The sequence below is a fragment of the Ictalurus furcatus genome, chromosome 23 (genome assembly GCF_023375685.1).
Source record: "Ictalurus furcatus strain D&B chromosome 23, Billie_1.0, whole genome shotgun sequence".
NCBI lineage: Eukaryota > Metazoa > Chordata > Actinopteri > Siluriformes > Ictaluridae > Ictalurus > Ictalurus furcatus.
Genome location: NC_071277.1, coordinates 20266900 through 20285143, shown reverse-complemented (window position 1 = coordinate 20285143; position 18244 = coordinate 20266900). Strand labels below are relative to the sequence as shown.

Sequence of the window (18244 nt, the reverse complement as noted above, 5' to 3'; positions counted from 1 at the left end):
CTCTCTCACTGTCTCACTCTCCGTCGCTCTCTATCTATCTGTCTCTTCCTTCCCTCTGTGTCTCTCTCTCCCATCTCTCTCTGTCTCTTTATCTGTTTCACTCACTCTTTCTCTCTCTTTTTCTCTGTCTCTCTCACTCCCTTTCTCTCCCTTCATTTTTATTCTCTCTCTGTCTCTCAGTCTCAGCTTCTCTGTTTATCTATCCCTCATTCTCTCTCTCTCTCTCTCCACCTCCTGCTCCTCCCACCATTTATTATTTTCTCCCTCGTCTTCTTTCTCCCATCTTTATAATATCTCTCCTCCTCGTTCCTCTCTCTCTCTCTCTCTCTCTCTCTCTCTGTGAGATCAGATGAAGGAAACCCCTCCTCCCTCCTCTGTGTATAATGGAAAGACTCGAGCGCAGTGTGACACGCTGTAATCCAGCGCACAGATGAGATTAAAAACAGCCTCGGAGCTGCACTCGTTTATGTAATCCATCTTCCTCAGAGTAATGAAACTGGTTTACTGTCTCTGTCTCCGCACACGCTGAATCACAATCCCCAAGAAAAAAAATCAGGAAGAAAATCAATAGTTTCCCGCTCCTCTCCGGGATACCTGCTCTGAGTTCTGCACACAGCTCAGGTGACCTCCTGCACTTCCTTCTGCTTTCATTATACTCTTTCATTTTATTCTTTTAACAGTAATAACTAATAATTACTCATTACAAAGGGTTCCTTTGATAAGTAAGGGTTCTTAGCTTCCTCAGTGTGTCCTACTTCAAACCCTTTCCGCTAGGAAAACAGATTGTTGTTGTGTTTTACACTTACCCTTCAAATGTTCCTCCAAGGAGACAACCAAAGAACCTTACGGGTCCTAAATGTTTCTACTTCAGGAAGCTATACTCTTTGGATAGAGTACCAAAACGGTTTCATTATAATCATCAACGATAAATGTTTAATCTGAAACCTTTGTGATATGAACCCACATGGTTTTACGGTTCTAGATGAACCTTTACGGGTTCCACTAGAGGGACAACCCTTTAGAAATCAATACTCTTAGGGTTAAAGCTTCCGAGCTTCCTTTCTGATAGGAGAACACTTTGTTCAAGGGTTCTAAAAAGAAACATTACACACACACACACACACACAAACTTGTGTGATTACTGGTGCTGAATTGTATTGTGGATATATTTTCACACTTTCAGTAGTTTAAAGAAATCCAGCCGCTACAGGAGGAGATAAGCGTGTACGTTTGATAATAAAGGTGAAAGTGCATCTCTGTCTCCGTCTCTCTACAATTCCCTCATTACAGGTAATTGCCCAAAGGTTCACTCATCATAGTAACATGGGAAAAAAAAAAAAAATACTGCCATAGTTTCTGTCCTGTTGCCATGGGAACCTTTCATCAAATAAAGAGAAAAAATGACATTCTGATGTCAAAGGTCGAAACGGACACCATGAAACACAAGCCGTGGTTACAAATCAGGTAAAACGACATAACGGCTTGTTAAAAAGCAGAAGATCACGCAACCAAGGGGAATTTTAATTCAGGTGACTCGCTGAGACGAACAGGACTTAAGCACAAAGGGAGCGCAGAATGAGGCAGAGGTGCTTCAACTGAGAGGAGAAAAAAAAAGTGATGAAGGAAATGACAGTGACCTCTGGGGTGCCATGGGTGTCATTAGCTGCACTCCCCTCTGATCTCTCATTGGCAGTGAGTGGACAGGGGAAATGGAGAAATAGATCGTGGAAATCCATCTCAAGAGTCAGGGCTGAGTGGAACATGGAGAAGAGAATAGACCAAATATAATCCAGAGTAAAAGCACTCCAGACTAAAGGTGGACTAGAAAATGACTGATAATACAATACAGCTAATTCAGACAAGTCTAAAGCATTACAGACCGGACCAAACATGATCCAGAACAAAAACAGTCCAGGACAAAGAACAGTCCCATCCAAAAGCGGTCAAGAGTCATGAATTCAGCAGTCTTCTTACAAAAGAAGTTCGGAAGCCACTGGAACTATCTGTGCTTGTTATCAAGGAGATCGTTGGGAATTTGATGGTAATACGTGAAGATGTTAATCAGATACGACCTCCGTTCCTGATTCTCGACTTTGTGATCAAATTTATTTCCACATTATGGATGAACCGTGTTGAATATCAAACACCCGAGAGAAAAATTTCTGTTCGGCATGGTGTGACAATTTCACAAAGATCCAGAGGATCTAAAAATCTTTTTCGAAAGAATTATAAATGGCAGAGTTCCTCATCAGAAAGCAGAATCACGAGTTGAATTTACCCAGCTCAATAATCAACTGCCGTTTTACTCATTTGTGAATTAGCGTCCCCTACAGGTGAATTTAGATCAAACTTCTCAGCGGAGACCTGACCGTCACACCTTTATGTGGTTCTTCCACAAACTGCAGAAAGCGAGCTCCATGAAGACGTGGTGTGTGAAGTTTGGAAGAAGGTCGAAGACCTCGAGTGTCCTGAACAGATCCCTGACCTCAACCCCACTGAACACCTTTGGGATGAACTGGAGCCTCCTCACCTCAACATCAGCACCTGACCTCAACCTCACTAACGCTCTTGTAGCTGAATGAACACAAATCCCCACAGCCACGCCCCAAAATCCCCACAGCCACGCCCCAAAATCTAGTGGAAGCTTTCCCAGAAGAGTGGCGCGCATTATAACAGCTAAATCTGGAATGGATGTTCAACATGCACATATGGGTGTGATGGTCAGGGGTGCACATACTTTTGGCCTTGCAGTGTATTATTGTAAACAAATGTGCTTGAGGGGAGGAAAACAAAACGACTGTGTAGGTAGCCGAGACTGTCCTATTTCAGAGGAGCAGGAAGACGATAGAACGTTCGGGTCTTGGCCCATAATAAAACCAGTTTAATACACAACCAGTCCAGGTCAAGCCACACCAAATACAGTGACTAAATCAGATCAGATCAGGTCCGTTCACACTAAAAACACTTCCCAATCAGAACAGTGTGGTCCAGACCAGACCTAGATCAGAATAAAACTAGTTTAAACCAGACTAATCCGGACCAGGCTAATAATAATCTAAGCCAAAATGGTTTAGTCCAGATCATATTAAATGAGATAAGACCAGTTTGGGCCCTACCAGACTGAAATACACCAACCCAAACCAATCCAGACCAGGCCAAGAACAATCCAGAACAAAACCAGCTCAATCCACACAATAATCAAAAAGAAACCAAATAGAATAAAAGACGCCATCACAGCCCAAACTAGCACTAATCCCTCCTTAACTCCGCCCAAGCAAAGAAAAAAAAACCCAGTTACCTCGCAGAACTCTGTGATGATGCAGAAAGCGTCTCTCTCCAGGAAGCTGGTGTAGAATCGGAGGATGGCTGGATGATGGAGCTGAGAGAGGAGCTGAGCTTCCTGTGTGGCCTTCACCGTCTCATCTGGCTTCAAATCCCCAACCGGGATCTCCTTCAGAACTTTACTGCACCACACAGCACACAGATTTACCTTAAACTGGAAATAAATCCCTGAAATTCCTTCCCATCACTGGAGATTCTCCTTACAACCACTAACACCACCTCTGAGTAAAAATTCAAATGGGTCATTTGACCTGAACAGAATCTAAAGGTTAAAGAAAAGTGTTTCCTGAAGTCTCTTACACACTCCGGCCCTGTTCAGATTTTCTCCATTTCCTCTGCGGGATGCTGCGACGCTCTGCCCTGACCTTTAAGAGCCTGACATTTACTGCTTCATTTCATAAAGTGAAATTAAGAAGCATTTTACATCTAATTAATCTCAATAGGAATACATTAATGATTTAAGACAGTAAAATTAATGGAAGAAGCTTTTAGGTGTTAGAGTTTTGACATGTTAAAGTGCTGCTAATTAATTTAAGTGTTACATCGCTAAATGATTTTGGTAGGTAGTTTCATTAAGCTATTATAAGTTACGAAAGTTAAGGTCAGGGGTAAAGATAACCTAGCGAAAGATAGCCTAGCGAGAGAAAGATAACCTAGCGGGAGAAAGATAACTTAGCGGGAGAAAGATAACCTAGCGAGAGAAAGATAGCCTAGCGGGAGAAAGATAACCTAGCGGGAGAAAGATAACCTAGCGAGAGAAAGATAACCTAGCGAGAGAAAGATAACCTAGCGGGAGAAAGATAACCTAGCGAAAGATAACCTAGCGAAAGATAACCTAGCGAGAGAAAGATAGCCTAGCGAGAGAAAGATAACCTAGCGGGAGAAAGATAACCTAGCGGGAGAAAGATAACCTAGCGAGAGAAAGATAGCCTAGCGAGAGAAAGATAACCTAGCGGGAGAAAGATAACCTAGCGGGAGAAAGATAACCTAGTGAGAGAAAGATAACCTAGCGGGAGAAAGATAACCTAGCGGGAGAAAGATAACCTAGCGAGAGAAAGATAACCTAGCGGGAGAAAGATAACCTAGCGAAAGATAACCTAGCGAGAGAAAGATAACCTAGCGGGAGAAAGATAACCTAGCGGGAGAAAGATAACCTAGCGAGAGAAAGATAACCTAGCGGGAGAAAGATAACCTAGTGAGAGAAAGATAACCTAGCGGGAGAAAGATAACCTATACATCATTCAGACCGAACACACAGACAGTGAAAGCTAACGTACTCATTAAAAATTACTCTAGAGAGAAAAATCAAACCTGGCAAGTGAACACTAACCTTTCACTTCTTTCACTCGTTTCAGACTCGACACATAAAATTATTATTTTTGGCACCTGTATGTTATTTACGTGTTTTAAAGTTGTTGTAATATATAAGTAACATGTTTTATGTTTACAGTATTTGAAGACTTCGTGGATTATTTGCGTTTGAGAACTGAACAATCACCGTATCCGCTGAAATGATTCGAATTCTGGCGTCTTTAAGAATCATATCATTACGTTTAATATCAGCCGAGGCCTAGCAGACGCTACCGGAATATTATTTTACATTTCAACGTTATATAATTATCCACGTCTGGTTTGTGAATCATGTCGAAGTCGCCCTTTCCTGCGTATGGTCGAGCTGGTGTTCCGTTTAGCGAAGGTCAGTTCACTCTTCCTGATCTGTTCACACGTTTCACTCCTCAGTCCGTCTTTACCCGCTCACCTGGCTGGAGATAGCGTGCTGTAATTAAGCGAGCCCAATTTAACCTCGTTTTTATCCTGGAGCGCTAGAAACGCCGCATTTATCAGACGAGAATTGGCTTTGAGAATCCATAACCAGGCCTTTTATTCTTCCTCACCATTTTTCTTCCGTCGCTCTGAGCTCTATTTCTCGCCTCTGAATGAAGAGAATCAGTCATCTGCATTTAAAATGAGATCATAGCTTATCATGTCATTATTAAATTATGGATATCATTTATCTGCCCTGAATAAAGCAGCACTGTGGGCACTGTAGCCGGGAAAATGGCAAAATGAAGGATATTATTTTTCCCGCTGTTGTTTTCAACAGTGCATCACACCGTGTGCTTTCCCCAATATACAGTAATGCTAAAAAAAAAAGAAAATATCTAATAGCAAGTACGGAATAAAACACAACGCAGTGGCGTGATGAAGCGGAGTTACTGTTATGACCTGAAAGCTGATTATTTTCCTATAACAGCACGTCCCCCGAGTGTTTTATTCCTCTGACACAGGAGTTTTCCAACAAAAATGACTTTTATCCATTTATAGTTACATTTAACATTGCGAGACATCCATGAAACGAGTTAGTTCCTTACATTGCTTACATTATAGCAGCTATAAACACTCGTTCCCTCACCAGTCCTCTCTTTATTCACTCTCTTCAATAAGACATAACGCAGCTTGTCGACGTTACCGAGAAACCGCAAAGAAGCGTCGGAAAACTTAAAACGATTACAGCTTTACCTCTGACACCGGAGACTCCTTCCATACATGTTACACACATACATGTAAACACATTTCTTCCTCACGATATCAACAATCAAACACAATATTAAAGCTTATGTGGAGCGTCCACCCAAGTCCCTGTGAAGGAGCTGTTACTATGGAAACGATAACACGTTACGACAAGGAAATGAAGAAAAACGCAGCTTGTCATGTTACTGCGAAAGAAAGAAAAGCTACAGTGTTACATCTGACATTTTAATTGACCATTTTAGCTTTTGTTGTTGCTGCCGTTTAGTTTTGTTTTTTTTTTTAAATCAGCTGCGATTTTTCCCGTTTCTATGACGATCCTGTGAGCAAATAAATATTCGTGAATCTGAAAAATGAAAAAAATAAAATGACATAGCCTTATTTTTTTTTATTTGTGAATTTATTTTGCTTAAAGATCACACTGATGTATTATCTCACACTCGTCCTAGACCGGAGACGTTTTGTCTCTCGGTTTATAAGAGGTTTCCGTACCCGGAATGCCGAATGGCCCTGGACCCATTTTCAATCCCAAACCAATTTAATCGTTTCCATCTTCTCAAATTTGTGTCAAGGACACAGAGATGGTGTTGGGAAGCTTGCTAAGAAGAAAAAGGGAGAATGAGAAAAAACACACACACACACACACACACACACACACACACACACACACACACACACACACCCCTCTACCTGCTGTGTGTCCTCGCATGACGCCTCGCGTCTATTTATCTACTATCTAGCTGTAATTCACTTCTATACCATGACCATTAAAAATAATCGTTTCTGATTGGCTGGCATGTGTGCCTCAGGTTTAAATTGAACCATGTAACCGTGACGACGAGTATAAGCAACCGATGAGGCTACAGTACTGTGTTTTCACGCTTCGCAGACACAATTAAACAGTTAATTTTATTAAAAATGGATTAGAAGTTTTGGTTAGAGCGCAGAAATATGTTTCAGTTGAAGTGAACAAGAACAGGGAGATGTCACGGCCATCGCGATGGTCACTTCAATAAGGAATAAACCCCGGCGTGTCATGCTGTTGTAGGAAAATAATCAATGACAGGGTTGTGTGTTGAAGCGAAACTACTCTTACCACTGCAGAGTTGATTATTTTCCTCTAACAGCATGCCTGAAGTGTTTTCTTCCTCTTATACCAAAGTAACATGCCAACTATTGCATCTTTTAATTTATTAATGAATGTCACGTCATTCTTTGTTGAACTGGCGACACTACGAGATTTATAAACTCTTAGAACAATGCTGAAGATGTGAGATACGTTTCTCTGATGTTTCTTTCTGTCTTGGAGCGCTCTTTAATCTTTAATCATCAGAACAGTCAGTGATGATGTGGGATTTCTCACATGGACTATGGATATATGGAAACAATGCCTACAACAGTACGGCTTTTCTTCAGTTATTATTATTATTATTATTATTATTACTTACTGATTGATTCCTGAAATATATGTACAGTATATATGTGTATGTTTGTGTGTGTGTAATCACAATATTTGGACCGGAGCAGGCCTCCTTCGTTATGCGGAGCACCCAGACATGAATAATATGCAATTTAAAAACTCCATTCAGTCAGCGAGATTCCCCGCAGCAAATATTTGAACATGGTGATGTCCCATTTCTCAGCAGGTCTCAGGAGGCAGAGGGAAATTTGCTCTCGGATCCAGAAATAGCAGATCACAAGAGCAAACAAGCGAGTGAGAGCAATACACTCGGGCCCACAGAGACTCCGCGGCCTGGTTCGACCCGAGAGCTTCACCGACCCGCTGCAAAGCGGGTCAGAGTGTGTTTACTTTCTAAACACTGGTACAGTACACTGTTATGTCTAGAACGTTTCTTCTCATGTTCTTCTAATGTTGTTGAACGTCTGTAAAAACGCAGACTGTTACAAAGCGCTGACACTGGAGACTCCTTCCATAACTGTTACATAAACACATTTCTCCGTACTAACGCATTAGAACTGCACTACTGTTTTCGAAAATTCGTCACTTTAACACCTTAAACAGCCTAAACGTAAAAAAAAAAATAAAAAAAATTAAATTGAATGCTTGTGTTTGTGATTCAGAATGCATACTGTGAGTCTTACAACAGAGGTTTACCTCCTACTGAACAAAGTTACAATCGAATACAGCAGTTTGCACCTTGATGAATGAAGCAGGTCAGAAAATTGACCAGTGTGAGGACATGAGGCTTTATAGGAGGAAGCAGATGAAACCATTAATGCAGGAGAGAGAGAGAGAGAGAGAGAGAGAGAGAACATGACTAGAATAAAGGTTGGCCATGTTAACTGGAACATGGAGTTTGAGTCAGATGTGTTTAGCATCCTTGCTTTAGCTCAACGCGCTAATTCATGCACAGCGCTAATCTCATGCTGCTAATAATCTGACGGGATCAAAATCACACACCAGCAGGGGTCTCCACCGCCATCTCCACCTCCATCTCCACCGCCATCTCCACCTCCATCTCCACCACCATCTCCGTCCTCATCACTTCCTCATCACCTCTCTGGGTATGTGCTGTTCATTAGCTCACTGCGAAGTCTTTCCATTTGTATTTCTGAGCAGTTCTATCTCTGTATAATTAACTCTGTAAATTTTCATATTATTATACAAAGTTTTATTCGGGTTTCTAATATTTCTGGACAATTTTAAAAAATGACACTTTTTGCCAATTTCCTGCAAGTGCGATTTCTCCAGTCCGAGTAGTTTTCCACAGAAAAAGCACAAGACTCAAAGTTTGAAAAAAAAAAAGAATCAAACGTTTTTGGCCGCAACAGTGACAAAAAAAAACTGTGAGATCCTGTTCGGACTGAGTGCGAGTCTACACCTTTACTGTTCAACGTGGACTTTTATTTTCATCCACATCACTCTTCATTTTCAGCTATGACTCCAATCACAGATTTTCAGAGTGGGCGGAGTCTAGATACCGAACTGTCTCGAGGAAAACATTGGACTCCGGGTGTCCAAGATGGCTGCTCTGATAACATTCCAGCTACGTTAACAAAACTGAAAAAGCAAACACGCGTCGGTCGATTGATTATAGAAATATATATATATAGGTTATATATTATATAACTCATTGATTATATTTGCGGTGAGCGTCAGATCGTGTAATCTTTTGATTTTCCTATTCCTTGTTCTCTTGTTTTCTATCGCAGCTATTAACAGCGTTATATTTTCTGCTTTTGTCCCCAGCCTGCCTGTCTGGATAATAATTATGACTCTCTCTAAATGAAGTCTGTCTTATTGTTCATTTGGTTAAAGATGTTGTTTTTTCTGAATTATAAATAAAGAACACGATCTGAGTGACTCCATCCGGCCGCCTCTGCTCCGCTTTGATAAGGCGGTGTTTAAACACGCCGGTACGGCCCACGGGAGAATTCTCCCCGCTACACCACTACTGTGTTCCTGCTGTTATTCACCGAAATGCACATCTAGGACTCCAACATGAATCCCAGCAGTCACCGTGACACCAACACCGCAGGAGCGTTTAGAGGTACTGCACTCGCAAACATGGAGGTAGGTGAGCTTGTGTGACATGAGAGATCAGCAGGACGAATCCACCTCCTTCACAGGAAGACTAAGCGGTAATTTAATGACAGACGGGAAAAACGATCCGTGTTCTGAACATTTCGAAACGAACACGTGATGCTCGGTGACTGGAAATCGTTATCTCGCTTCAGTGCGCCGTGAGCGTACAGCTGCCTGTGATTGGTTAGCGTCACTGTGTTTGACAGCAGCGAGAGAGTATGCCCCTCCCAGCTACGGTAATATTACTGTCTTGACTTCGCCAGGAATCGAACTCACATTCTCCCAAAGATTCTGGATTGTGATTGGTCGGAAGGTGTTGATCAATCGTCTGTAACAGTAGGTCACGGGTTTATATGAATATTAATGCGCTCGTTCTAATACTGTACGTTATCGTTTCTATGGTAACAGTCATTCAAATGGGTGTAATCGTTGAAATGTAAGCAGACGTCTATTTAACATTTATGGAAGGAGTCTCCAGTGTCAGTGTTTTATAATAATTGGAGGTAAAACTGGACCATTTTAGCCCTGATCTGTACTGTACGTCTCTGTGTTTTGAGCTCTGCACTGAACTTAATACAATGAAAGGTACTTAAGTACTTAAAGAAAAAAAATGATGCACTCTTCCAGCCGCCTCCGGCTTCCCTCTGCTTCCAGACGCTCTGATTTTTTTTCCTTTTATTTCTGTAATACCTGAGAGAGACGGTGCATTTCTCCTCACTACAGTCGGTCTTTCTAACTCTGCAATTAAATTCGCTGCCATAAGCAATCGGTGTCGCTTTTTCCGCAGCAATGACGGCTCGTTAACGGAAGGAAAGTAGGCCGAGAAATTAATCTCAATACGGCGTAAATGTTCAGTGGCACATCGATTTCCTGTCGTCACTGTGATAAAGGTTATATTTCAAACACTGAAGGAAGGGTTTTCCTTCTCTGGGATATTTAACTCGTTTGTAAATGATGAGAACAGGAAGAACACACACACACACACACACACACACACACACACACACACACACACACACAGCAGGAGGAGGTGCTGCTGATTTCAGAATTATAATCACTTTCCTGAGTCTTCATCTTCTTCATCTTCATCAGCAGCTCGTTACACGGCAGCGGTGAGACCTGGAATGGATTTGATTTAAAACGCAGGTTCGATTTTCACGCACAGCTTGAGGTCTCAACCTCGAATATGAAATCTTTTAGATCCACTTTGGAAACAGGTGATAAATTCACGGTTTGCTAATCATGTGATTTAATCTAACAGTTGCAGACCTTATTACTTCCTCTCGATGGGCTATAAAGGGACAATATACTGTACATCAGTTCACTTTTCGCGAAGTCTTGCTCGTGCGTTCTTTCGTGTAAGTTCTGAGACGTTTTTCCTGTCTGATATTCCCGTGTTTGATATTAAATTTGTATCGTATTATATTACTACGTCACGGATTTTCTGTGTTTCGAGCCCCTGACTGTTGGGTTTGTGTAAAGTTTTATTAAAACCTCCCCCACACGGAGCCGGAGCCGGAACCATCTCCCGAGTCGCCGCTGTGGCTGTGTGAGTGGAACAGCGTGATAGTCTGCGCAGTATTTCGCTCCGCATCGTTATTTTTACACGACAGCGTATAATGTGATGTCATGCATCGTTCAGTACTAACTCATAGATGTTAGATTTTACTCTACAAACTCCGTTCAAACACAAACAACTTCACAGAATATAACAATCAGCGTCATGGTTTTTCTCACCTAGAATCCCCGCCTTCGTACGTCAGGCCACGCCCCCTGCCTCACACCAAACTCTTTGCTGCAGACTGTTTATATCTTTCCGATTTTATTTTGTCCAGCAGGTCTGTTAAACTGGCGGCTATAAGCTTCCGTTACGAGCCTCAGAGCTAAAGAATCAAACTTCTCAAACTTTCTCATTATACACCTATACTTCTTGAAATCCCATGTTAGTTCTTGACTGAACAAACCGTTCTTACTGCACACACACACACACACACACACACAAAAAAAAATCATAATTGGAGGTTGTCAGAGACGTTTATGAAAAGAAGACTAATAATAAATGTTCTGCAAGCAAATGACGGGCTGTTCTTCAGCGCTGGCCTCATGCTGATGATGAAGTCGTCTATTAGCTAAAGGTCACTGTGCTCGGAATGACGGCCAGATGGGAACCATCTCGGCTTGTGACACACTCGGTGTGTGACTGGGTTCTGCATGGGCTCAGTATGGCTGCCTCGAATAAGGTGCAACATGCTAATGAGCATCTGTGATTCTGTGTGTGTGTGTGTGTGTGTGTGTGTGTGTGTGTGTGTGTTTGCATGCTTAACTACGTTTAAAGTGACGCAAGGGTCTGAATGCTATAACCCCAAAGGCATGAGAAGCAGAAGCACAATGCACTCGCATTTGAAACGGGAACACCGAGAACACTGTCGACGACCAGACGAGCGAGACGTGGAAAGACTTGAACGGTTTAGCCTGCTAGCATGTAGCATGCTACATCCTGTTCTTCTGACTAACACAAAAACAGCTCCGTCATGTTTGAGGACTTTAATATAACTTAGAGAAAGAAGAACTTTTTACTGACTGCCAGTAAACATGACAAATGGGTTTGGATCAGGTTCACCAAACCCCAAAACACACACACACACACACACACACACACACACACGCACACCTTGTGCAGCAAGTAAACACTGTTTGATTGCAGAGAAATCCTGGCAAAATATTGTAGGCTTTAGACACATAAGGGTCAGTTTTACGGATGGAAACAGTAGCCGTATTGAAATTAATTTCCCGCCATATTTTCTGCAAATGTTTTTTTCTCCGTTGCTACACATCAGCGAACATTATCATCGATCTGCTGCTGTATTATTTGTACTATTAATACTATGTCTGTATTATTTATAGCCCCTCCCACATGTCCTTGTATGGCACCTAGTACTTAGTTCTGGTACGGCTCACTTGGAAATTGAATTAAAGATAACGTGGGATTGTTCATTTGTTACCAAAAAAAATAAATAAATAGAAATACTATAAATATAGTGGATTATACTGTATCTACTTCTAAGAAACATGTTACTAACTTTTACTAACAATTTTTTTTGTTACTAACAATTTTAGCAAAACCGCGTGGAGCGACATGGTCACATGTCCTAGAAGCAGAGGAGGCGAAGCTACAGTAACGAAGGACAATAATAAGGTCCATTAAAGAGGCAGCAGGAGGAAGAAGGGAACGCAGCGGTTCCACCTCACAGCGTCCATCGCTGACATTTTCCTCTCATAAAGAAACTGAAGAGTCCGAGGAGCTACTGAGGCAAAACCCAAATAAAAAGCCGAACCTCAGCAGGGTCTAATGGAGAGAAGAAGAGAGAAGAAGTGAGAGAGAGAGAGAGAGAGAGAGAGAGAGAGAGAGAGAGAGAGCAGGAAATAAATGATCTGTCTATCTATTAAGTAAGCTAAAAGGGTGAAATGGTGGGTTGGAAAAGTAGAGATGATTCCCGTGGAGAGAAAAAAAAGGAGGAACTCAAAAGACAGAAAGAAACAAAACAACGACTTCCTGAATGATGCAAAGTGATTTAGATTGGAGTGTTTAACTACGGGTTGGTTAAAGAGAGAGAGAGAGAGAGAGAGAGAGAGAGAGAGAGAGAGGTGAAAAAAAACAGAAGAGAGAAAGAACTGAAAATCAGACAAAAAGGGATGAATTGTATAAGAAAGGAGCAGCGGGATGGAGTGTGTGAGCTAGCAAGAGATCAACAGAGAGATGACACCCACAGAGGAGGTTAAAAAAAGAAAAAAAAAGATACTGAATGAAAGAGTAGTGATGGAGAGAGAGAGAGAGAGAGAGAGAGAGAGAGAGAGAGAGAGAGAGATGAATGGTGAGAAGTAGGTGATGATTGAGTGAGATGGATGTGATAAGTCTCATGATCACCAACACCTTCAGCTCCCCTGCATGTAACTTCACACACACACACACACACACACACACACACACACACACACACACACACACACAAGACCGTATCTGACATCGTCGCGATTTCTCTCTCACGTCAAGCTGCGTTTTTTCTTTTCTTGCCTTATTAACTTCATGAGAGACAGAAGTGAGGCTGTAGAGGGAACGACTGTTTAAGTGAAAACAGGAACTAACTTGTTTAACAGATGTTTAACAGATGTTCCACAACTTTGTCATTCTTTAAATAAAATTAAAAAACGTAATCATTAGCAAGTAGCTGTGGTATGAGAGGAATAAAACACGTTGGTACGGCGCAGTCCCAGTAACTCGGCTTAATCACACCACCATCACACAATACTTTACTGCTCTAGCTTACACCTTTAATCAGCACTTAAACAATGCATAAATGATGTCAGGATGCAGAACACCCATAATGCACTTTGCACTTTGCAGGGGATTAATGAAGGTGTGGAGTTTGTTTTTCTTCCTGTGGAGAAGCAGGGAAAGCGTACAGGAGCGCAGGAAGGAAGGAAGGAAGAAAGAGTCGGATTTCCAACAGCAGGTCTGATACTAGGTCAGGGTTAACAAGCAGAAAATCCCTTCAGTACTTCTCCTCCTATTAGTCTACTTTTTCCTCCTCTTCTCTTTGCTGTCATGAGCTGCTTTACATAACCCCGACTCCCTTCTCTCCACTGGAGCACTAAAGGAAGCTTCGGGATAAAACTACATCCGTGTGTGAACAGAACAGAACAGGACAGGACAGGACAGGACAAGACAGGACAGGACAGAACAGGACAGAACAGGATAGGACAGGACAGGACAGGATAGGATAGGACAGGACAGGATAGGATAGAACAGGACAGGACAGGATAGGACAGGACAGGACAGAACAGGACAGAACAGGACAGGACAGAACAGGATAGGACAGGACAGGATAGGACAGGACAGGACAGGACAAGACAGGACAGGACAGAACAGGACAGAACAGGATAGGACAGGACAGGACAGGATAGGATAGGACAGGACAGGATAGGATAGAACAGGACAGGACAGGACAGGATAGGACAGGACAGGACAGGACAGAACAGGACAGAACAGGACAGAACAGGACAGGACAGAACAGGATAGGACAGGACAGGACAGGACAGGATAGGACAGAACAGGACAGGATAGGACAGGACAGGACAGGACAGAATAGGACAGAACAGGATAGGACAGAACAGGACAGGACAGGACAGGACAGGACAGGATAGGACAGAACAGGATAGGACAGAACAGGACAGGATAGGACAGGACAGGACAGGATAGGACAGAACAGGATAGGACAGAACAGGACAGGACAGGACAGGACAGGACAGGATAGGATAGGACAGGACAGGATAGGACAGAACAGGACAGAACAGGACAGGACAGAACAGGATAGGACAGAACAGGACAGGACAGGACAGGACAGGATAGGATAGGACAGGACAGGACAGGATAGGACAGGACAGGACAGAACAGGACAGGACAGAACAGGATAGGACAGAACAGGATAGGACAGAACAGGACAGGACAGGACAGGATAGGATAGGACAGGACAGGATAGGACAGGACAGGATAGGACAGAACAGGACAGAACAGGACAGGACAGAACAGGATAGGACAGAACAGGACAGGACAGGACAGGACAGGACAGGATAGGATAGGACAGGACAGGACAGGACAGGACAGGACAGGACAGGATAGGATAGGACAGGACAGGACAGGACAGGATAGGACAGGACAGGATAGGACAGAACAGGACAGAACAGGACAGGACAGAACAGGATAGGATAGGGTAGGACAGGACAGGACAGGATAGGACAGGACAGGACGTCTCCTGGTATGTAGCGGTTTAATTGACTCTCACAGTAACAGTACAGTAGAGTACACGGGTCAGGGAGAGTCTGAAATATGAATGCAGTAATACACAGTGAAGAGTGAAAACACTGAGGTTTCTTTAACGAGGCATCGCAGTGACTTATTTAAACATTTCCAGCTGTCGAGTCACTGATTTAATCCCTTAACACGCATTTTATTCATCCTGGTGTGTTCTGTAATAAAATAATCCTGAGTGAATATACCACGAGGTTTAAATCAGTGACTAATTCTTCGAGAATGCTCAGATCATATGCAAGCTAATGAGGGTGGGGGATTTTTTTTCAGTACAGAAGAAGAACAGCAGCATGATGCATTTCAGGAGGTTTCTCTATAGTCAAATATCTTAACACAGCCGAATAGTAAACTAGTAATGTATCTTTACATTGTTCTATCAGCTTGAAATCTATAAAATTAGATCAAATACTGCTGATAACAGATATGTTAAGAATCCTTCACACTTCGTAGGGTTATATAGGCTATGAGTGTGCGCCAAAGAGCGACACTGCCCTCTAGTGGCTGAAAGCAGAAGCGATACTAAAACTTAAAATACAGCGATTAAAATAGAAAGTTAAATCATTTATTTCTGCTGTAGGCTTTATATCTATTACATGAAGGATTATTTATACTATTTTGTTGTATGGTTGTTTGTTCGTTCTGCAACTTTATTTTGTACATAATATTATATACACCTGAATGAACTGCAGACATGTAGCTACGTCATTAAAGCCTACCTACAGGATTCAAGTGCATGTGGAATGAAATGTGACTTCACTGAAATGGGATTAATCAGAACACAGAAAACACTCACAGTTTGTCTCTGGTTGTTGTTTTTGTGTCTTCAATGAGATACACAGTGCCGAAACTTCCCCTGCCGAGTCTCTGCTGAATGACGTATCTGTTGGCCAGCAGAGGATGAGGATGAGGATGATGAGGATGATGTTGATGAGGATGATGAGGAGACTCAGCTTCCAGTTCACGGAATTTAGGCATGATGTCCAAATCTACACCTAGGGGTCAAAGAGCATAGGCAGTGTCCTTAAAAACGAAAGAGTTAGGATGGCCCAATTAACCCTTTAGTAGGTTATTTGTTTTGTTTTGAAAGATATCTCAGCAGATCACTCTTCATATTGAAATTACAGCACAACAACAACAACAACAATTAGATTCAAATCCCTTCCAGGGAATTGGCTGGATGTAATCAGGTTCTGGTTTAGAGTTGAAGTGATGTCAGTTATCAAATGTATATAGCACTACAAAATGTAGTCCAGGTTTTAAAAGATGTAAATAGAGTATATATTAGCTTAATGTGTAAATAAGACGTAGCTACGTAAGGCTAAGTTACTTTACTGTCTTTTATTTTCTTAAACCTTTCAACTAAACCGAACCGAACCGAACCGAATCAAAATCAGACCTTCATGAGATCATTGAGATGATGGTGATGATGATGATTGTTTAGAACAGATTTACCTGTGATTTTAAGCGGGTTTCGCTTCCGTGTTTTGGCCTCGTCGTCATGGGAACGCTTAAAGGGGTGGCGCCAAAAACGACCAGGTGGAAAGGCGGGGGGGGGGGGGGGAGGGGGGGTTCGATTTTATTTCAAAAATAGATGAAAACGAAACAAACTAACGAACAGACAAATAAATAAATAAATAAATAAATAAATAAATAAATAAATGCATGCTGACTGGACTGAACGGTTTGAGAGAATAAAATATAAGTGATGTAGTGGAGTTAAAGGAAGTTTTAACACAATCATCAGTTTACATTTAAACACAGTGGTTTTATGAACTATCATATGGACACATATCTTTCATCTACGCATATTTTTGCAATATAATCCTTGTTTTAAATAAATAAATAAACAAACAAACAAATTCCTTTTATTGGATCCTGCTCCATACATTTATTTATGCACGTGAGGCTTCATGTAAATGTACACATACTTGATAACAACAAAAAGTCTAAAAGACTATATTTTTTTCATTGTAAAGACGTTTTACATAACATTAGTTGGAAAGTCGTTTGTTTATTGTTTAATCACAAAAATATCATGCATTGTTCTAATAAATATATATTTTATACAATTTTTCAATTCAGCAATAACAAACATTTTGGGAAATTGCTCAACAATATCAGGGTTGTCACACCTGTCACACCTCCAGGGTTGGGGGTTCGATTCTCCCCGTGCTGCGGGGGTTTCCTCCGGGTACTCCGGTTTCCTCCCCCAGTCCAAACACATGCATGGTAGGCTGATTGTGGTGTCTAAAGTGTCCGCAGTGTATGAATGGGTGTGTGAGTGTGTAGGTGAGTGTACCCTGCGATGGATTGGCACCCTGTCCAGGGTGTACCCCACCTTGTGCCCCATGTTCCCTGGGATAGACTGCAGGTTCCCCTCCCTTGGACAGGCTTGTTAACACAGCACAGCAAACGAAAAGGAAAAGAGAATTAAAAAACCCTGCACACTGAACTTCTTGAATAGTTTAATAACAACAAGAAAGGAAAAAAAGAAGAGTGTTTCCGTTTTCAGCCACTAGAGGTCAGTATTGTTCTTTGGCGAACTAGATGACTTTCCCTCGTATCTTAGATTTCAAAGTATGAAAGATTCGTTGTATTATTTGTTATCGCCTGTATGTCAACAGAAACTCTTTTACACTCAATACAGTTCTGAAAAAATCAGCACACCATGTTGTGCTTTACTGCTTCATTTATTCTTTACCCTATTCCTTATTTAGAACCATTTTGCAAAACATGTTTCGACTGAAACTAGTCTATACAGGATCTCAAACACCAAAATGTCCACCTTTTATTTTTTTTTTTTAAACTTCACACGTATTGCAATATTGTAGAAATTTACTCTGGAAGTTCCAATTTGAACAGTTTGGAATCTTACACAATAAAGGAAGCACAATTTATTACTCACTCTGCATTTCAAAATAGTGTGTGTCAGCAATAAAAAAGTCAGCAGCGCACAGCTC

The 18244-nt window shown here is 41.7% G+C and overlaps 1 protein-coding gene across 1 annotated transcript in view; it reads right to left on the bottom strand.

Annotated features, from left to right (window-relative positions):
• The window catches only part of nek11 (NIMA-related kinase 11), a 44114-nt gene extending 27357 nt beyond the window's left edge, over nt 1–16757 (bottom strand). The window contains exons 1-3 of the mRNA XM_053610955.1: nt 16737–16757; nt 16078–16276; nt 3299–3464 (exon numbers count right to left, since the gene is read on the bottom strand). Coding sequence (XP_053466930.1) covers nt 3299–3464; nt 16078–16259 — 348 coding nt within the window. The 5' untranslated portion in view covers nt 16260–16276; nt 16737–16757. The remainder of the gene's footprint in view (nt 1–3298; nt 3465–16077; nt 16277–16736) is intronic.
• Nucleotides 16758–18244: the final 1487 nt, after the last annotated feature.